The 22,275-nt window shown below is 38.4% G+C and overlaps 1 protein-coding gene across 4 annotated transcripts in view; it reads left to right on the top strand.

Annotated features, from left to right (window-relative positions):
* The first annotated feature begins 496 nt into the window (after window positions 1–496).
* Window positions 497–22,275, top strand: part of DNM1L (dynamin 1 like) — a 35,643-nt gene continuing 13,864 nt past the window's right edge. For 2 of the 4 annotated variants that reach the window (XM_067307724.1, XM_067307743.1), the window contains exons 1-8: window positions 497–722; window positions 10,629–10,776; window positions 16,603–16,641; window positions 17,833–17,879; window positions 18,500–18,571; window positions 19,142–19,228; window positions 20,104–20,266; window positions 22,105–22,225. In XM_067307724.1, coding sequence (XP_067163825.1) covers window positions 621–722; window positions 10,629–10,776; window positions 16,603–16,641; window positions 17,833–17,879; window positions 18,500–18,571; window positions 19,142–19,228; window positions 20,104–20,266; window positions 22,105–22,225 — 779 coding nt within the window. In that variant the 5' untranslated portion in view covers window positions 497–620. The remainder of the gene's footprint in view (window positions 723–10,628; window positions 10,777–16,602; window positions 16,642–17,832; window positions 17,880–18,499; window positions 18,572–19,141; window positions 19,229–20,103; window positions 20,267–22,104; window positions 22,226–22,275) is intronic. The other 2 variants (XM_067307734.1, XM_067307748.1) reach the window with 1 other exon arrangement.

Genomic DNA, 22,275 nt, shown 5'->3' on the forward strand with positions numbered 1-22,275 from the left:
GTGGACATGCATGTTGGCACCTCTGTGTTGTTTCCCCTAGAAGTGGGTCAGTGCTGCTTTTTGAGGGGTTTCAAGCCACTGCTACCTATGCCTCGAACGAAAGCGGCCTCTTGGCTCTGTCTGCTGGAGATGGCCCCCAGCAGCAGTCGGGGCCTGTCTCCCCCGGGGGTGGGGGCCTGCGTAACCTCTGAGGATCCCTTAACAGCCAGAAAGCTGTAACTCTGCGTTCCCAGCTGGGAAGGGGCTATGCAAACTGCCGTTTAATGAGTACATGCGTCCATCGGGGCGTCGTTCCAGGCCGACGGCTCGCGACGGGCCGTTGCCAGCCCCCAACGGCAACGCCCGCGCGGCGGCCCCGCCCCGCCCCGCCCCTCCCCCGAGCCAGCCGGCGCCCGCCGCCCCGGCACTACAGCTCCCGTGGTGCCGTGCGGCGGCGGCGCCGCGCCCCGCGGGCGCGCACAGCCTGCTGGGGGCCGTGCCGTGCGCGGGGGCCGGCGCCAATGGCGGCAGGCGGAGGGGGCGGCTGACAGGAGCCGTTGCCCGTCGCGCCTATTCATCGCCGGCGCCCGCTGACCCCGGCTCCGCTCGCCCGGCCCGGCCCGGCCCGCCTCCCCGCCGCCATGGAGGCGCTGATCCCCGTGATTAACAAGCTGCAGGACGTGTTCAACACGGTGGGGGCCGACATCATCCAGCTGCCGCAGATCGTCGTGGTGGGCACGCAGGTGAGGCGGGAGCGGCGCGGGCGCGGCGGTGGCACCGGCAGCGGCCGTCGGTGCCCCGCGGCGGGAGATGCCGGCCGGGCCGCTGGGGGCAAAGTCGAGGCGTCCCCCGGCGCCTCGGCTCGGGCGGCTCCGGTGCTGCCGGCCCGCGGCTGCCTCCATCAAGGGCACGGGGGGACGCGCCGGGCCGGGCCGGGCCGGGCCGGGCCCCGCCGCCTCCCCGCCGCCTGCGGCGGGGGCGCCTCTTCCCTTTCCGCCGTCCGCTCGCCTTCCCTCCTTCCCTCCTTCCTTCCCACCCTCCCGCTCGCGCCTCTCGGTAGCGGGTGAGTGGAGCGGCTGAGGGGCTGCCGGGAGGCCCGGCGCCCTCCGCCCTGGCCCCGCTGAAGGGCCGTCGCTGGCCGCAGACGGTGGTTTCCCCTCTCTGACCGCGGCTGCGACCTGTGCTGAGGGCGAGGGGAAGCGGCACCTCGGCGGCGTGCGGCGTTACCCCCCTCCGCCCGCTGGGCCACGTAACAGTTCCTCCGCTGTTTGGAGCTGTTTGCCGCCGGCAGTGGTTTGGAGGGAAAGCACAACGTGGGACGAAGCAAACCTTTCTGGATTAAACAGTTGCACCGTGTGCATCTCAGCCTAATAGTGCTGGCGGGTTATAAACTAGTTCAGACACCTTCAAAAATATGCAAATGGGACATAGGTCTTGGACACAACTCCCCTCAACAAAACGTGCGCAACCAAAGCTGTCATAGTTGTATACTGAAAATGAAGCATTAAGCAGAACTAAAACAGCCTGGGAGGGAATGCTTTTTCATTTTTAACTTGGAGTTAATGGGTCTCTTCTTTGCTTCTGTGAAATTAACAGTGCTTATGAATATGTGATGTTACTTGACAATAGCATGGCTACATAAGAGAGAGCGGTATCAACTATTCTGCAGTTGGTTTGAGATGTCAGTGTGTGGCTTAAAACAGGTACCACATGTTTAAGGCTTATACAGTACTGAAGCATGGACTAGGTTTGCTCAAAGCTAATAACAGTGTAGAAGTGATTGTAATGCAACCAGTTGTCATTCTATTTTACCAGTATAAATCAGATAGATTCACTGACTTTATTTTGGTTATTTTATAAAATAGGTCTGAAATACTTGCATTGTGTGGGAGAGACTTTGTGTTGGCAAGTTATATTAGATTCCTGCTATTTCTGTGGTTAAAAGGAGTCCATCACCCTATGAAGACATTTAATCTCTTACATTAAAAAAAACACAACTTGCTTGTATGATTTTTAACTGCTGTAACAGAAATAGGTGCAAGGCAGCAACATGGCATTTTTCTCTGTAATGTTCATGTAAATATTCTTTTCTGTTTCACTTTACAAAACACACTGAAGTGACATTTTATTTTTTGGATTATCACTGTTTTGTAACAACTTTATCCCAGTTAACTGTTCATAAGTACATAGACTAGGTGATGCGTGTTTAAAATTATACTGACATGCATTTGACTTGAACAGTCTACCCTTGGGTATTAACATCCATTCAATTCCATATTTGGTATACTCATGAAAAAATGTAGAATAAGGTAAATTAGTATACCTTTTAGCATGCCATGACCAAGGGCTTTATAGACTCCAGGAAAAATGCAGCAAAAATGTCTGTGAATTTATATTTGTGTTTTTTTTTTTTTTTTTTTTAGTCAAGATTGTTGGAAGAAATAATTGTCCTCACTGAAAAAGTAATTCCTTAGATAGTTATTTTACCTAATTAATTTATTTTCAAAACAATTTTATTATTTTATTCATTTGAAGTTAGTTTATTGGCTACAAGATTCCTGGATATGCCTTATGGCCTTATAGCTGATAGCATTACTGCTTGTGCTTTGCTTCTGTGTTGTTTTTTTTTTTGTTTTTTTTTTCTTTTTTGGAAATGTGCGTTCTTAACAATATCCTTTGGTCAATTTCTTGAGGTATTATTGGTTAAGTGCTAGTGGCCCCTAAGTTTGTTCAGATGGTTAATTTCTTTGTAGCCTACTGACATTTGCAGTCTTTTGTTTTTTCTTTCATGTGTAATATCCACAACTGTTTCTGAATTTAGCACCTTCATTTTACTTTGTGGAAAGCAAATGTTGTTAACATTTCTGTAACTCTCCATTAATTGTTTTTTTTTTTTCCTGATTTGCCTGTTGCTTTTCTTAAATGGCCTTTTTTATGTTCAACATGGAGAAGAAAATTTTTTTTAAAAAACACTTTCACTGTTCTTTTTTCTTTTTTTACCCATGTTCTGTATCTGTTCTGTACCCTTTTACTATATATTTTGTACTTATGTCTGTCTTCAGTTCTCACTTATTCCTGCTTCTGTGTGCCAAATTGTTTTTTTATGTAGAATTAGAAACTGCTTATAATCCTTAAGTTGTGCCTCCTTCCCCTTCTCTGTTGTTTTGAGATTCATTTCCTACCTTGAAAACATGCTCTGAGCAACTGAGGTGTCCTAATTTTTCATTTTTGTAGATGGATTTTGGTACTAATTACAAAATAATTCTTGGTAGATTTTAAACATTTAGATGGCATCTTTCCCTTTTTCTAGTCGCGTTCTTGTGACTCAGTCATATGAGAATTCTTTCTCATTTTCTGCTTAAATACTGTGCAAGTTATTTCTGTATCCTACTAGAGTCTATTAAGAAAATTGAAGACTCCATTTCCTACTGAGGGAACTCAGAGAATGCCCCTGGAATGCTAGCTCTGCGTTGCTGTTTTAGTTTTTTTCTGCCATTCTACAGTAGGTTTTCTTTTCTTTTCTTTTCTTTTCTTTTCTTTTCTTTTCTTTTCTTTTCTTTTCTTTTCTTTTCTTTTCTTTTCTTTTCTTTTCTTTTCTTTTCTTTTCTTTTCTTTTCTTTTCTTTTCTTTTCTTTTCTTTTCTTTTTCTTTTCTTTTTCTTTTTCTTTTTCTTTTCTTTTCTTTTCTTTTCTTTTCTTTTCTTTTCTTTTCTTTTTCTTTTCTTTTCTTTTCTTTTCTTTTCTTTTCCTAATTCTGTATTTTAGTTTCTATTTTAACAATTATTTTACTAAAACACAGAAGAATGTACAAGCTGGGAATACTATGTGAGCAATACATGTGTGATAAAGCTGTAATACCCAACATTTGGAAGCATTTTGTATAGATGTTTGGTTTTGTGATCAGTATTTGTAAGGGATAACAAGATGGTATTGAATTGCCTCAAACAAACCACATAAAAAAACTGTAATAAAAGGAAGGGAGGGGAAGAAAATAAGTTTGATTAGTTATGGCCATCTTAATGTTTTCAGGGTACGTAGGTATTATCACAAAAATGAAGTAGCGTACTACAAAAGTGTGCATTAGTTTGAGAATAAACTAAAAAAGCTGCAACAAAATCTTTGTGCCTAGAGAAATTATATAGAAATGAATTAGCTGTATTTTCCCAGGCTGTTAATACTTGGAATCTGTTTTGGGTTTTTAGAAATGGTTGATCTAGGTAAGTGCAAACTCTAGGGTTTGGTTTGTAGCAAAGGAGTTCTTCCAGTCCTGTCATTCTAAAACAAGTTGTGGGCTTTATTTGCACTTTATATTGTTGATTCTTGCAGGGACTTTATGGTAAATTTGATTTAGCAACAAATGAAATTCATGAAGAGATTTTAAATTACCTTTCAGGTGTACATGTGTGTTTGTTCAGTCTTTAGTTGCTGCTGTTTTGGGACTTAAAATGGGGAAGTGTGTAAGCGTGATTTACAGTATTTAACATAGAGTGTACTGTTGGATGTTTCCATCTGAAAGAGCTGTTTTATAAGGATCTGTCATTGGCTCACAGATTTGCATTAAGTTTATTTCTTTTTTTCTGCTGTTTGTAGTAAGTGTCATGTTGAATAGCTCAACACTAAACCTACTTTTGTTGTCAAGGAGGAAGCTTTCTAGATCTGAGGTAACAGATAGGCTGCACATTTGAATATGTATGACTGTGTGTATATATATAGTTAGACAAAACATTTGGGATGGTAATTTTCACATCAAGAAGCTGAAACAATGGAAGGTAATGTATGGTCATGGCTAGTGGAGAAAAAGTTAGTGGATACTGTAACAAGGCATCTGGTTAGAGAGACCGGCATCAGTGTCTTAAACTTGAGATGCTCCACAGAGCTCCTGTGACCTTCATTGTGGAAATGGAAATTTAAGCCACTTCAGCTCTTACTTAGTCACCAGTGCGCCCACATTGTGGTCAAAAGCCAGTTTTAGGAAACTTCAGTTTGTACTAGGTGACTGGAAAAACTGCATGCCAAGGTTGCCTCGGGGATGCCCTTCCTCCTTACTCACTCACTTTTTGGTTCAGTGGTGTCTCCTGGGATTTCAAGCAGCTGTAAAATACATTTGTGATAACTCCTGCTGTCATGCTTGTGTTAGGAGTTTGCCCCTGCCCAGCTAAAGGAATGGATGGCAAAAATGGGATGAAACTGGAGCATACCTTCAGTGCAGATAATACTTGCTGGGGAGAGTGTATTTTTCTACCTACCTGTTTAACAAATTTCCTGTTTTTTATTTTGATATCGGACATTCACTGTATCTGTTTTGGGGCATAATTGTCTTCCTTTTTGCCATCCCTTCCTCCTGTCAAATCATACTCTGACTGTTCTGGTGTCTGTTTTGAACAAGAGCAGCAAAATGAGGCTGACATTAATTAGCTGTTTACGTTTTCCAGGCATAATATAAACTTTGCTGCTAAAGTCAAAATGTGTGAACAGCATTTGGTGTTGTGCTGTTTCATTGTAGCTCTGATGGGCCCTGCCAGTATCTGAACAGTTATACTTTTTAGGTCTTGAAGGCTTCTATGTTTGGAAAGACAGCCTTTTTGCTGTGTCCATCTACAGACTTAGTATGGATGAAATAAAATCGTAGGTCTAATAACAGTGTGGTCTCTGCATTCTACCTTTAATCCCTACGGGTTTTTAATATGAAAGCAGCCATTTAAATGAAGATATCTTATTGTTTGAGCAAATGCCTAGCTACTTTGGAAGTGAATACACAATTGTAGAACGATGTGAATGAAATAGTACTTTTTTTTTCTTCCCTGCTCTAGTTTTGTGTGCTTACTGCTAGGGTTCTTCTCATCTTGTGACTGGAAACTACAGTGTAGTTCTTAGGGAAGATTTGTTCATGTAATAGCCAGAAGGTTCACTGGCTTTCCCTTATCAAAGTATCGCTGTTGCTTAGGACCTTTTGAATTTGAAGATACATGTTGGTTTAATTTTGCTTCATTTCACTGAACAAGTAATGAATATAGTAGTTCAATACTATGTAAGGTCATTCTATACTGCTTTGAAATATGGATCTTTGAATATCACAGTTCCGTGAAATGGCTTGGAGAAGTTTAGTACTGGTTGTTTCTAGTTACATGAGGTAATTGTGTCTCAGGTGAAGTGTTGGAGGACACTGGGAACTGATATATTGAGAAAAAAACACCTGCAAATCTTTTATGCATTTGCTGTTGTTTGGCATGTGTTTAAATTCAGATTTGGTGTAAATAAAGGATTCCTGAAGTATTTTGACTGAGCTATGTAAATTCTGCCTTTCATTACTACTTGGGCATAAGCTGTCTTTTATGGAGGGAGATCCATGGATTCAGGTTTCTTCCTAATGATTCAGAAAAGCTCTGTATTTTGAGAAGTAGCCTGCAAGAACAACAGATCTATAATTCAGACTAGACCTTTCACAGAGGAAATGTATTTTGGAACAACCAGTAATATAATTTGTTGGTTGCACTGCTTTCTCAAATTGGGAGCCTGTTAGTGTCTGAATCTTTCTTCAGTATAATTTCATTTCAAAGAATGTCTTACAATAACTCATCAGGCCTGCTAATAACTTCAAAATTATCTTCTGATTAGTAAATACATTTTTAAATTTGTTGGCTGTTTCAAACCAGCCTAGTTTGGAGCTAATTCACATAGAAATGTTCTCCCACAATAGCTATTCCAGCCAAAGCTGTTGTGTTGCCGTTGCTCTAGAGCTACATCTGTGTTGACCTGAGCTATCTTGCTCCTGGATAGTTACTATATGCTGAACGCTTCCAGGACAGCTACTGCAGAATGCTTCTTTTCAAAGTACCTATCTGAATAATATCCATATGGATGAGGCCTCAGCAAAGATGCATTAGCTTAGGTTTCCCAATAATAGAATCGGAATTTAGTAAGTCATGTACGTATGTCTTGCTAAGAGCATAATTTATCCAGCAGGACACTCATTACTGATTTCTTGTATGACAGAATTTGCAGAATGGCTGCCATTCCATCTCAGATCTTAAAGTAGAAGTTTTGCTTTTCTTAAGAGAATTCTTCAGGAACTATTACATCTTACTGTGAACTCTCTCCTACCTCACAGTTGCTTATTGTCATTCTCAAATGTTTGTGATCATCATGCCACTGAATAAGTTATCGGGAACCTTGACATTGCTGCCTTCATCTTGTCTTGTGCTGTCCTGCAGCAAATCTGTACTATGTTCCAGCTCTTTGCTGTTTTTCCCGCTTTGAGCAGATGATGAAAAATTTGTCAGCTGGTCCTATCAGAAGCAATGAACAAAGACTGCGCCCATTTCGACCAATTTTTTTATTTTGTGTTGGAAGTTCCCCAGTAGTTTATTTGGCACACTTCCTTATAATGGATTTTTTTTCCAGATTTTTTTTTATGTTGGCTCCACAGAATGATTATAAAAGCTAAAGGTAGACTTGAGAAATGTCAACAGATTCTTATAAAGTGACTTGAAATTTGTTGCAGCCAGTACAGGTCTATTATCATTTTAATAACGCATGAAATAAAAGAATTGCAACAATCTGAACAAATGACTGTAAAATCTCATGGCTCTTCTGCATCAGTGAGTCTTTAACTGAGTCTTTGTGTATACTCCCTTCTTGTGCATGGACTTCATGAGAGCAGACTTTGGCTCATTCATTGAACTGGTTGGTGGGATCCTTTGAGAGGCAGGGCAGAGACCTGGCGTGTCTGTAATGACAACCTCCTCCAAGCACAAAAGAGTCCATACAAGTATGCAGGAAACTGAGTAGACATATAAGGAGAGTGGTGTGGCTAAACAGGGAACTTGTGACTGAGCATCATTGCAGAAGACATGCAGGAGGTAGGAGTGAGGACATGTTTCGAAGGAAGGATATAAAAATACTGCCTGCATATGCAGGGATGGTATTAGGAAAGCCAGGGTTTAAGTAGAGTTGAAACTGGCAATGGACATCAAAAGGCAGCAAGAGGAGCTTCTACTACTGCATTAGCAGTAAAAGAAGAAAGAAAAGAAACAAGGGAAATGGGAGCCTGCTGCTGAATGGGCACGTGATTTAGTGGCAGTGGATATGGACAAGGCTGAGTCAGTCAATGCTTTTTTTGCCTTGATCTTCACCAACAGAATCTCCCAGGCCTTTGTGCCTACAAGCAGGACTCAGAGGAGGGGAATGATTGGTAGTGGAAGAGGACTGAGTTGGGATCTCTTGGATCTGATAACATACAAGAAGAAGGCATTTGTGCACCCTATTGTATATAGGGCACAGGCCTTCCAAAACTAGAAATGCTAATGAGGTATAATGGAAATTGAATAAGAAAGCCAATTTGGGATGAATATGAAGTTGTTTATAGTGTTACTTCAGAATTTTCAATATGCAGTTTTTTGCATTTGGCTTGTGAACAACCCTAAAGTGTTTTAAAAATAATGTTTCCTGTTTTTAATGAAGCCAAACAGTCGTAAAGCCATATCCTGCTATCTGCTGCTGCTGAATTCCTGAAAAGTCTGTCTGCAGGTCATGAAGCATATTTTCCTGTAAGAATTAATGTAATGGGCAGGAACAACTTTTTGGAATGGATTACAATTCTGACAGATCTTGGGTGCTTAATTTTTGAAAGTAATGGCTCAATCATTTCCCGGTTTTCTGTCCTTCGTCCTTGATTGTTCTAGATTTCATCCGAAAAAGGTGACAACAATTAAGAAAATGTAACTTTTTAGGAGGCAGCAAGAAAGCTGCTAAGATTTACATCGTATATACTGTTGATATGTATTTAAATAATGTATTTCCTAATCCCTGTGCGCATCTCCTCCTCTTACCTTAGTACTTCTGCAAAAAATTGCTTTGCTGTCCATCAACTCAGGTGCTCATCTGAGGGACTGAATATGGTTAATAGAGCAGAGCAATGGAAGTTTGAAACAACAGCTAAAGAAGCAACAGATAAAACAGTGTTGCTGTATTTGCCCTTATCTCTGAGCAACCTGTAAAAAGTTCTTCTAGCCATCACAGCTTATTGATATTTCAAATCAGAGTCAGGACAAGGTCCAGAGGAAAACCTGGCTGACGTGCCACAAAAGATCAGAATTTATTGATACTTTTCCGGACTTATCATGGAATGACCTTGTGCATTTCAGTCCTTGGTTAAAACTGTGACAGTAGTTCCAGTGTGACGACAAAACAAGCATGATGTGAGCTCATTCCTAAGAATTCTGTAGTACATGTAGTCTTTGGTGTTAGTCCCTGCCTACATTTGTTGCATGCAGGACTGGCTGAACTGAATTTATATTCTGAATGAACCCCATATAAATATATGCCTCCCTTTCCCCACTGGCCGAGAAAGATCAGCTTTGTGTTTACTGCTTTTCGTATTGTGTTCCCAGGTATTTCTTGGTTATGGATGTGTATGTGGTGCAGATTAGGGAGTGCATCATTAAGAAGCTGAATCAAGGTTGTGTCACAGTAATACACATTCCTGCAGTCAGAAGCATGTTTTCATTTTCTTCAGAGAATTGGTTGGTGACAGGTAGCATCCATGTAGAAAGAATTACTAACAGACTCTGATTGCCAGAGCAGGCTTTCTCAAGTCAAGCCCATATTGACTTCCAGCTTCAGAAAACTGAGAGTTTAATACAGCCCCGTTAAAAAAAGAAAACCCTATCAGTCAGACTTTCAAAGCATTGTGTTGATATATCTGATCTGTTGTTTGTTTTTAATTTTTAACATGGTAGTAGTCTTGAACCACTCTTTTATAACCCACATGTTCTCAGCTTATTGAACTGATCATCTAAGGAAAACTCTGCTTTTTATATCAAAGAGCTACAGGAAAACATTTCGAATGTAGACTCCTGAAGGGAATTTTGGATTTCACAGTCTTTAAGTGTTTCACAGCTTCTAACAGTTTGTTATCATGGGGACAGATGTTTGCAGTCAATTCAGTTACATACATATTCTTTTAGAGTATAAGGCAATGTTTGTGCATAATTGAACTTGAGGCAGCATTTTTCCTGCTTGTCTATGGAGCTGATGTAATATGTTATACAAAAAATACAAACTGGAAAGGAATCTAAGAATACTCCTTTACATATACCCAAATGTGCATGTGTAGTATCTCTTTGTGTGACCACATCATGGTCCCATGTTACTACTAACAAACAGTTAAATCCCAGAGTGTACACAGTGAAGTGTTATGCAAGATGTTGGAAAATGACAGAAGACACAAAACTTGCTTCTGAGCATTGAAAAGAAAAATCAGTTTTTCAGTTCTTTACAGAAGCGTTTCTGTGGAGATAAACGTTTAGAGTAGAAAATGCTAAATAGGATATTCATTTTTCTGAAACCGATTAGATTTTTACTTGTTTATTTTAGCCTTAAGAAATAGAAAATACATCTGTCTCCATGCCCTTTAAATGTCAAGGTTTGGACAGTTACTGGATTATAGCAGAATTGCATTCTATATTCTAGTGGTTATGTGGTGTGATGTCAGTATGTTAGATGCAGTCAGTCTATGTTAGACGCTTCTTGGGAAACTATATAGCAGAAGATGGACTAGAGCATTGTTTATAGGAATGATGAAAGCTGAAACTAAAATATTACAGCATTATGATGTTTAAGAAAATCATGTAGCTGTATTCCGATTTTCAGAGCAGTGGAAAGAGTTCTGTGTTGGAAAGTCTTGTGGGGAGGGATCTGCTCCCACGAGGTACTGGAGTTGTCACCCGGAGACCCCTTATTCTGCAGCTGGTGCATGTTTCCCCAGAGGATGGTCGGAAAACAGCTGGAGATGAAAATGGTAAGTGTGATCCAAGACTTGGTGTGTTTTGCCTAGTAGGAAGGAGACTTTTAATCTTTCTTGTGCATTTAAGATGAGTGAAAAGCCAGTTATCATAATGCTAAAATGCAAGTATGCTATCTTTTTTTATTTGCTTTGAAAAAAACCACAGCCATTGTCACAGCTGTTCTGTCCATATAGCAGATGTCATGAAGTCAAAAGCTTTTGGTTATTCAACATATCTTTAATATTTTAAGCTTTCCTGTTTGTTCTTGGTAAACACTTTTGAGAAAAGCAGGCCAAAGAAACATTTCAGTTATGATAATGGTTATTTAGGATGTTGAGAGCAGGGTTTTCTTGTATGTGTTTTCCTTCCCCCCTACTTCTGATTAAATAAGACCTTTCCTTGAGAGGATGAGAACACGACTTTGTAGAAGGAGGTTAAGAAATAGATAAGCTCTGGACAAAGTGCAAGGAGGGGAAATGAAACCAAGCAAATAACCCTCCAGTAGATGTAAAAAAAAATTTATGAGCATGTTCTGTAGCTTACGCCACCTTACTGAGCTGCACTGAGAGATTCTAAGCACATAAAATACAACAGTTTAGATGTTCTTAAGCTCTCTAGTTTGAAGCTTTTGCATTCTGTAATGTTTCTATATTATCCTTCAGCAGATCAAAGCTACCTCACTTGTCCTATGGGAGTCTGAACACTCGTTTTATGCTAACTAATGGTCTTGATCTTATGAAAGAGCAGCAGGGGCATATCCACCTTCTGATGTAAGATAACTCTTCTTAGCTTCTTGATTTAGACAGTAAAAGTACACAGGCTTTTGATGGGATGATAAGCATGCGACTATAATTATTAATTCACATTGTATTTAAATGGTTCAGAATTTATCTGTAGAAATAATAAGTCAAGGTTCTGGAAGTTCTTTACAGTACTTCATGTAATATTTGTAGCCTTTGGTTGCTGAAGAACAGTTATTGATATTGTGCAGTTTGAAAGATTAAAGCTCCAAATATCATTATTGCTGCAAGCAGAAAATGCAATTCCAGTTCATAACAGTTAAGGAGTTTTTAGTATGCAGTACAGTCTGCTATCCAGGCTGTGCTGCGTTGTGAGAGATCATGGGATAGATAATTTGGGTTGAAAAAGACCTCACGAGGTCTCTAGTCCAACCTCCTCCTCAAAGCAGGGTTAGCTTTGAGGTCAGCCAAGGTTGCTCAGAGCTTTATCCAGTTGGGTCTTAAAAACTTCCAAGGATGGAGAATGCACAGCTTTTCTGGACAACCTGTTGCAAAGGCCACACTTTTTTTTTAATGTAGTTTCATGTTACTTGCATTATACTGTGCATAAATTTTAGTGCTCTTCAAATGCTTTGATTCTGAGTTGTAGGATAAAATATGTTTTTGTTTGTAAATAGTGTATTGAGTCAAAAGATGGAGGCTTTCTGTCATTGGTTGCATTTGATCTGTAAATTTAGTTTTTTAACTCTGAAATGGGATAATGATACCTATTGCATAAGGATGTTGGGCTAAATTAATATTTACAAGGCCCATTTAGATCTATGGAGGAAAAAAAATCAATAAGGTTTACATGTTATAATCTCTTTCATATTGCTTTAAAAGAAGGGTGGGCTTGTTTAGTAAAAACAGACAAACTTTTATGGCTTTTATCAACTGTGTTGGAAGTTCCTCTCTTCTCCTTCCAAAATAAGACAAATCACAGTCTAAATGATTTTTACCGACCTGGTTTAGCATATAAACCTATGTACAGATTGTGGTGTTTCAGCTGAGAAGATGGGGTCAAGTGGCTTGGAAAGAAAAGAGGTGGGAACCTCTTACCCTGCCTTTGCTGTCTGAAATTGTAATAGGGCACCACACTGTTACAGGTCATATTTTTGTTTGTTAGGAGTTGGATGCTGAGGCAGTGTTGAATGCGTGTTTGGCATTTCCCAAATGGAAAGTAGCTATGCATAATCTTGCATAAAAGAGTGTTCTCCCGGTAAAGGGTTTCTTCTATACAAATTGAATCTTAGACAAAAGAACATGAGTTTTTGCACCCATATAGCATACTGCTTTTCACATGTGCTGGTAATGAACTTTTTGTGTGCCAGATACTTTTATTCATAAAAGTATCTCCTTGTTTTGTAATTCTGTTGACATAAAACTTTATGACCTTTATCCATCCTAAAGTTTGCTGTAGATGTGTACTAGAATCAAATATGAATGTATCCATTCAAAAGTAGTACTTTCTATTTTTTTATAAGCTCTAGTTTTAGTTCAGCATGAGTGTTTGCATCCAGAAAGATTCACTGTTTTTAAAATAAAGCACTTTGGATTGCTGTGGTGTTTGTTTAAACGTAGAAAATTGCCTTGTCTTTATGACTATGAAGGAAAAAAAATCTTTCCAATAGTTTCACTTGGACATCTTCTGATGCATGTCTATGTGATCTGCCAAGGAACATCAAATCTTACCAGTTTAGTTTTTCAGGTGTGTGGTTTTTTGTTTTTTTTTTTTGATTCTTGGGAGCACATTGGGAAGGAATGTTATGTGAGATTTGCTGCCGGACATTTGAACTAACTTCTGATTTCCTAACATGCAACGTTAAAGATCTTCCTCACTGCTCCTCAGAGTCACTGATGAGCTATCTCCTATGTGATCCCCTTGTACAGTGCTCACTGAAATAGATCAAAATAATCAGAAAACAGGAGAGAGAGGGGGATGGACAGAGAGAAAGAAGAGAGATTAGTTTTCCATTAAATATGAAGAGGTACTGTGTTTTCGTAACGCCGTTATTCCAAACTGATACATATATTCTCCAGAGATGCGTATGCTTTGGTGTGAAGAAAATGTTCTCGTTATGCCTCTGCTGTTTATCGTTAGCCTCCGGTAATTCGGCACACGGTATGTTTGATGCGGTGATACCACACTGTGGTGTCCTCTTATCAAATTACAAGAGAAACAGCATTTAAGAGAGAGCTGTGCCTGGTCTTGTTAATTATTAAATTGGTCTTGTAGCTATGACTTATTCTGATAGCTTGTCCATTTATTAGGATGTGGAAAAGAGGAGGCAACATATGGCCAATTTGTAAATGTTTATAGGTTCTTTTTAAATGGAGATAGGAAGCTGAACACTGTTTAGCACTCGAACAGATTAAATGGGTATGGAAGACAGGAATGGTTAATGCAGATCTGTTGCTTGCTACACCACCACCATTTTGTGAGTTTTTTGCTCTGTAATTCACATATAGGTCTGTTACCCCTAGCTCCCAAACAGTGAGGGCTGCCTCCGTGTACTTAGCTTTGTACAAGCACAAGAGAAAAGAATTTTCACCCAAAAGAGTTTGTCACCTAGTTAGGGTCAAGAATGGAAAAAAGGTACAATGTACAGAAAGGACTGGACAAAGTGGGCATATATTTTCATCAGTTGGATTTCTTTTTATTTAGAGGGATCTAGGAAAGGATGAAATGATTGAAAAAATGGGGTTCAGATGGTAGTCTTCTGAGTGTAAGAGCTGTGAAGGTATGAGAAGTAGAAAGCTAGGAAAACAGGTAAGGGATTTTGTCTCTCTTAGTATTTGGGAAGTTCTTGTTGCCTTGCTGCAAGAAATCTTCCATGGTGGTAGACTTTTATTACTGGGCAGCTTTTCTTGTGCTCCCATAGTGTATGAAGAACATTCCTAATGCTTAAGAGTGGAGAAGAGATGCAAGAATAACTTAAGTGAATTAGCATTGTTCAATATTTGAGCTTTTTTAAGAAGCATTGCAGTATAGGCAACACAAAGTAACAATTTGGTAGAGGACAGTCCTGAGAAAAATATCAGAAGCATGTCCAGTTTTCCAGTATATTAAAGTTTTCAGGTCTTGCTCCAAGATACGAAAAACCAGAAAAGCAAGGAGATAGCTGCTTTATCTGGGAAAAGTGTGGTGTGTTTTTTTTTTTTTGTAAGGCAGGATCTGTTTGTTCTTAATAGCTGTTATTTTAATAATTTCTTTTCATCCTCTCTAAGGATGAATTTTGTAGTGACTGAGATGCCACTTCTGGGCTCTTCTCTCTATCATTGGGCCTGGAATGTAATCAAGTGATTAATTCATCTGAACGTTTTGCCTGAGAAGCTTCCAGGAAGTAATATAACTGGGGGAAAACTGATTTTTATCAGTGAAACTAGTGACGTAAAAATGTTCTAGATGTAAACCAGAAAGTATTGGGTTGTTGAAAATGTAGATTAGTCACAATATTATTTTCTTCTTGCCTTGAGCATCCTTGCATTCTGAATAATGATGCAAATCCTTCTTCCTTTCCTAAAATCTTCTTTGCATTAAATTAGAGCTATTGAAAATTTATCTTCTCAAATGTTAAATGGGTGTCAGTATCGACTTCCTCAGAAGAATGGGGGAAGAGGTTCCTGCTTTATAAAAATAATCCTGAAGAAAAAAAAAACTTGAATTTTTTAGACTTAGAACTAAGCCTAGTACCTAGCTGCAGATTCCTATGCTGCACAAAACCAGTAATTTAAGACTAACCAAGTGTATCTGAGGAGGACAATACCTTTCTAGGTAGGAGAGTATTTGGTCCATGTCTTTTAAATATAACATTGGAAGTATTTTGCTCTGTCGTCTTCTTCCTGGCTTTATGCCTGTTTCCTGTCTCAATTCCATTTCTGAAAAGAGGCAATGAGTAATATAATTTTGCAGATACTGTAATTTCTTCATGATGAATCTGCATTTTTGCTTTATTTCCTTTTTACTGTAAATAAAGTAAATCTGTTTAATAACCTTGCATTAATGAACTTTTTCATTTGCACTTTTTTCTGAGACTGGTATGTAATTTTGCCTCTTTATCAACTGATAAAGACAACAGCTGCTTCCTGATAATAGTTTCTTCGTAGCTGATGTGCCTGTAGTTGTCTGTGCGTTCTCAAAGAACAGTAAGGACAGGTCATTGTTTTTTTCTTATTGGATCCAATCCATATATCCACTGAGGATAAAGCTTTGACTTATCCACCTGAGCAAGATATTAAAATTAACTGTCCAGGTGTACTAGGCTTTTCAAACTGATGAATTGATTCTTGCTGTGCTGCTTCCATTTTGTGCCAAATAGGTAAGTGCAGCAGAAAAACCTTCTATACGAGTTTGTTTGGATTCTTGCCCCTCCATGGTGCTGAACTGGCATCACAGAAGAATATGGAGTTCTAAACTTATGGACCTTTAATAAAATATTTTCATTTTTTGTAATGGGGTTTGCATAAGCTTTTCTAAGAAAATCAGAAGGTGAGAATGGTGTTAGTTGATGTTGTCTCTTCTTAAATCTGTCTCAGAATTATTGTGATTGCTTTTTTTGTCTGTGCAAATTTTTTTTTGGTGTTAGAAAGATTGATGCAGAAACTTAGGTTTCTTTCCAGTGCAGTAAAATTACCTTTAGTGATATTAAAAATGCATTTGGTTTAAAGTCTTGTTCTTGCCATAAATAAATTATGAGAAACATATTTCACCAAGGAAGTTCAGTTTTGCAGAACCTAATGGTGCTATTTTCTATGCTCAGTTAAAAATTCTGTAAGCTGATGGAGTGAGATGAACAGCAATAATAGTCTTCATCAAGTAAACATTGTAGTATAGAGTATCTGATTAATGTGCATCGTTATTTATCAGTGTTTAGTTAATCTTATTGCTGTGTATATTGTTAGTATGTTACACATTCTCATTAATAGTAGAATAGCATGCACATCTGTCTGCATGCATTTGTGATCTTTGTAATACAATCTAGTATCGAAGGGTAAAGAATATGCTCTGTTAAATATGACAAATTTTAAACATCATTCAATGCTGTTTCTCTTTAACTGCAGACCCTGCTACATGGAAAAATCCAAGACACCTTTCTAAAGGTTGCCTTTATCCACTTGCTTTTTCTCCCTACACATAAAAGTGCATGCTTATATACACTAACCACACACATTTCATGCCACTTTATTGTTGATTATACTTTTAGTTTTACACGTTGGCTACTGTGTTGATTGATTATTTTGCTGAGTCTTGTGACCATGTTGATTTTTGGTTTTCTGATTTGTTGCGTTAGAATGAGATGATTTTGCTTTTCTTCTGTGTTGTTGCTGATTCATATAACTTTCAGCCTTTTTAATTCCCAAATCCTTTAAAAATCTGTATTGATAAGTATCTTTTCAAATTCAATGATAGTGGAAAAAAGTTTTGAGTGATGACTTAATTTTAGGTAAACAGTGTGGTTGTCAAATAGCCAGGTTTCTTGTAGACTATTTTTCTAGAGTGGATTGCTGTATTGGGCAGTGGAGGAGAAATGATCACAGAATAAAAATTTGAAACTCAGCATATCACTAAATACTTGGAAACCTAGTTGTGGAAGTGTGAATATCTTGCAGCCCAACTCACACTGTTGTCTGCTCTATGAAGCAGGAATTGACCAAAGCTCCTTTGCCATTTCTGGGTCTGCTCAAGTAGTCCCAAGTACTTTCCAGACATCCGTGGTGACTGACAACAGTTGAGATGTTTGATCCTTGACAGATTTGGGAAGAGACATGTTTTCCTAAGACTTCACTGCTAAGTAGAATATTTATGTATTTTCTGTTTGCTTGTTTTTGGTTTTACAGGTTTTTCTAACTTTTTCTTTCAGCTGCAATTTGATCTCACTTGCATGGAAAAAGAAAGGATGATAAAAGCTGATCTATTTTTGCATTTTTTTTTTTTTAAAGCTATTGCTAGTAATTCTTTTATTTTTTGTTGCAATACGATATTTAAATGGACTAGACAGTTTCTGAAGAATGGTAGGATAGCTGATTGGCGCAGTTTATTAGTCAGATGGTGGACGTTGTGTAAAAGAATGACAAATTAAAAGGAGTAATGAGATATATATGTTTAATGATAAGTATGAATGATAAATATATTTGTACTGAACTACTTAACATCTAGCAGTAGAAAGCAGACTAATTTTTCTCTTGCTGCTTGAAAAAAATCACCCTATGGTTTTCAACAAACAGGCTCTTGGGAAAGTGTCATTGAAACATCTGTTTCTTCTTCCTCATGTATCAATCCTTTGTTTTCAGAGATTGATGCTGAAGAGTGGGGTAAATTTCTTCACACCAAAAATAAGGTATGTTTACTCTTGTGGTGGAGTAGCAGCGTCGTAAATACTTTATCATACATACTTAATTCCCAGTCTCTCTTCTACACAGTGCTAGAAATTGAAAGAAATCTAGAGAGGAAGGTGGAGGGAAAGTGTGGAAGGGTAGCTCTCTGCTAACTTATTTTGACTTGGTGGAAGGAGAACAGACTAGACAAGAATGGAAGAAATTTGAAAGAGGATATTGTCCAAGTTATTGTCGTCTTCCTGATGAGAAAGGCTATGTTATGTATATTAACTTCAAAATGTTAAAACTTGGTTAGAAATGGAATTAAGGATTTGAAATTCTCTTAAGGTGAATGCTTTTCTTTCTACCTTGTCTGACTTTGAGGTGATTATAAGCACTAGTAACTGCCATCCCACACTGCAATGGATTAAATAGCAAGATTTACCTTTCTTTAATTTGTTGCACTGATGTTTCCCATTAGCATTAGGTTCAGTGTTATTAGTCATTTTTACCTTTTTTTCACCTTCTATATACATAGTTACAGAATTTCTCACTATCTCTTGGAGAAAAGAACATTCTTTTGCTAATTTCATAACTGTATGCCATCTTTGAGTTTTAATTTTTTTTTTCTTCTGTACTTCAGGTCTATACAGATTTTGATGAAATTCGTCAGGAAATAGAAAATGAAACGGAGAGGATTTCAGGAAATAATAAGGTAAACGTTGAACTGTCTAACTTGACCCTGTTGTAGATTCTCTTGTTGCTTAGAACTTTCTTGAACAGTCTGGGCAGCTGGAAATGAAAAGCATCGAGCAATTTTTTTGAAGAATGTAGTGTAGCTGCTTGTCATATTGAGATTTTTCACTGTGTTCTTGAGATAACATTATAGCTTAAGCAAGAAGAAAATGCAGAGATTAGGTGTTGCTCTACTCCAAAATTTCTGGAATAATCCTGCAAGAAGTAAACTCCAAGTTAAACTTGCGTATTTTCCACATACATCACTTTTTGTGTAAGTTATAAAATCAAATATAGTGTTCTTGCACATGTATGTAACTGCTGAAATGTAAAAGCTTTTGTGTATTTTATTGAGGGGAAAGCAGGGCTGCTTCCAAAGACAAAGGAATTATTTGACAGATGTGGTTGACTTTGTTTCTCATGAAGTAGGTGTAAGGGCATATCATGGAAGAAGGTTTTTTTAGTATAAAACTTAAGATTTTGGCTTTCTAAAGGGTGCCGTTAACTAATCCAGAACTGTAATTAATTTTTATTGTTAATATATTCCTAGGGGATCAGTCCTGAACCTATTCACCTTAAGATTTTTTCTTCTAATGTTGTAAATCTGACACTTGTGGATTTGCCAGGAATGACAAAGGTAAGATTTGGAATGGTATTCTTCTGATTTAATGCAAACAGAGTGTTTTGAAACAAGGAGTGTGTGTTCACTCTTTGGCATTATCCTGTATCGTTAGATAAACAGCCTTTAAGAAATGAAACTCTACATTGTTCCTCAGGTTGAGTAGCTGGTTATATAAATTTGAGATGTCACCATCTTCTGGCATAAGATTTGGATCTCTGATGCTATTCACTGTTAAGAGATTTAGATTTGCTGAAGTTCTCCCCCTTTCTATACACAACTGAGGGATGAGAACTGTTGAGAAAACAGCATTTTTTTTTCTTTTTTTTTTTTTAATAGAAGAGGTAGTACTCAAAGTTTCACAGCAGTACCTGCAAATGGATAGTCACTGACAAACTGGAAAATGCTTTTCCCGTAGCTTCTCTTAACAGAAGTTGCTATGCGTATTTTGCCTGAGAGGTTGTATAAATTGAGGATACAGTAGAAGAAATGTTCAGATTCTGTTTGTTCAGGTTTTATACTGAATAATTTTCTGTGGCAAGATGACCAGATTACTTCTTTCACCCTTTTGCCTGCCCTTTTACACATGCATATGCATGTGCACATATACACCCCATTCCACCAGTTGTACAGGTGGTTTTTAGATGCTAAGTCTTTTTGATGGCAGTATCAAAACAAATAATTTGACTTGATTCTCACTTTGCAAGAATGTTTTTGGCTTTGATACCCTTCAAGATCTTCCTTAATTCTTTCATGCCTATTTGCAAAGCAGGAACAAAAAGACTAAAAACCTTTATCTTACATTGTGGTATAATGCGTAAACCTTCAATTGAGTGGTCTCACACAGGACAAATGTATGATTTTGAACAGTTCTGCACTGTTTTTTTTTCTAGGTGCCTGTTGGTGATCAGCCTAAGGACATTGAACTTCAAATCAGAGAACTAATCCTTCAATTCATCAGTAACCCAAATTCAATTATTCTGGCAGTCACAGCTGCTAACACAGACATGGCCACTTCAGAAGCACTTAAAATTGCACGGGAAGTGGATCCAGATGGTAAGCAGAAAATAAAACTGGAACCTGTAGTTCAGGTTGTTGAGTTTTTCTTTCCTAAATTAAATCCTAAAATAAAACTGAAGTTTTCTGGTGGAAAAAGTGGAGGGGAACCAAAATGTTACTGCATTTCCTAGGAAATGCAGATGTTATATTTGGGTAAAGATTTCCTGCTGCAGTGTGTGCAATTCAGAAGCTATTGAGTTTGCTGTGGTGAATTAATATTTTAGGGGTTTCTGGCTTACAAACAGACCAGATAACTGTTCTAATAGTCATGTGAGCCACTTCTGTTTCCAGAGCATGGCATTATAGAATGCTGGGATTTTTCTGAGATTTTAAATGGTTTACAGTAGTCTGTTAGGATGACTTCATGCTTTACTCCTTCAGGATTGTCTTTCAGTAGAGAAAATATGCAGCCCTGCAACTGGTAATTGCCTGTTTAGCTGTTAATTTAGTGACTTTTAGTAAGAGAAAGTAAAATCAATGTCTTCAGTCAGGATCTGTTGTGGTTATGCTGCATTTGTTTGGCAGAGCTTACTGATTTAATTTAATCTAAAAAGAGGATTATCATTTTATATTTACCTAATGACTTTGAAACAGATCCTAAGCTATTTGAAGAATATGGAAGTGTATACTCTGAATGTACTGAAATTAGGCTAAAATATGGTGTTAGTATGCTATGCCCTCAAATTTTTCTCCCCGTAAGGTGTAACATTTTTTGCCTGTTTTCAAAATCCCAGTCTCTGGCTAAGCCTTTAGGGGCTCCACAGCCATGTAACCTTGAGAGAGAACCTCTTCTCCTGGCAGTCTCCTCAGTCAGATTGTTCTGTTTCAAGGCAGCAGACCGTCTCCTAATTTCCTCTTGTAAGATGATGAGCTGTGACTTCTGGATCATTTCCCAAAATTCTAAACCTCTAAGATCTGGAGTCACAGCTCATGTTACAGGTTTTGTAGAAATAATCAGGAAGTTTCAAGAGACAACTGCCTACTGACTTTGCTGAGGTATCAATTTATCTTAGACTTGAAAGGCATGTTATATTTTGAAGAAAACATTTTTGCTATTTTTTTTCAGATCTGAGAGCTTGGGAAATATTAAGGTCCCAGGCAAATCTTATGCATTTTAACCTACCTGTTTAGATACCCAATATTTACCTATTTAATCAATTTTGAGTCACTTTTTCCTCCACAGTGTTTGATACAAAGTTTTTATTTTCATTTGGAAAACATCATGTACTCAGGAAAAATCTTATCTCTTTAGCAAAATGAATGCCTTACTGCTTTTACAGTGGATGGCTTTCAAGCTGTTCAGGCTCTTGGGACTGTTTCAGCTATGTATTTGATACAAGATGCTGGAAATGGTGTGGTTGACGCCTCTGGCAACGTCTTTTGTACTGATGATACTTCAAATATACCTCCAAATATGTTGCCGTTATGCCTAGTCCTACATTTATCCTATGAATATGTTCGGTCTGCTCACGCTTACGGGTCCCCTGCCTGCCATACTTAGTCTTCTCCATGAGTACTTTGTAACTCCTGTAACCTCATATAATGTGCCAAAATGGTTGTTGCAATCAGTAATGGCTGTAATTTTGAACTGAATGGTAGCTAAACCTTCTTCATTAACCAGATCTGTGTGGGGGACAGTACCTGCCAAATATCTTATACTTTTGTTAATAAATTACTCCAAATAGACTAATACCACATGTTCTTGCACTGTTTTTTGCTGGTTTACCCTGTTGCACTTGGTGCAGTTGTCTGAGGAATTTTTTGAGTGATGAGCTGTAGCTACCCTGATCAGAGTAAAACATCGCCGTATGTGAGTTTTCCTTTTGTTCTAATAGGTCGAAGAACCCTTGCTGTTATCACAAAGCTGGATCTTATGGATGCTGGCACTGATGCTATGGATGTGCTCATGGGAAGAGTGATTCCAGTAAAACTTGGCATCATTGGAGTAGTGAACAGGTTTGTCTGGGCACATTAATCCTATTTTTAAGATTGTGTGTTAATATGAA

The sequence above is a fragment of the Apteryx mantelli genome, chromosome 1 (assembly GCF_036417845.1).
Source record: "Apteryx mantelli isolate bAptMan1 chromosome 1, bAptMan1.hap1, whole genome shotgun sequence".
Classification (NCBI taxonomy): Eukaryota; Metazoa; Chordata; class Aves; order Apterygiformes; family Apterygidae; genus Apteryx; species Apteryx mantelli.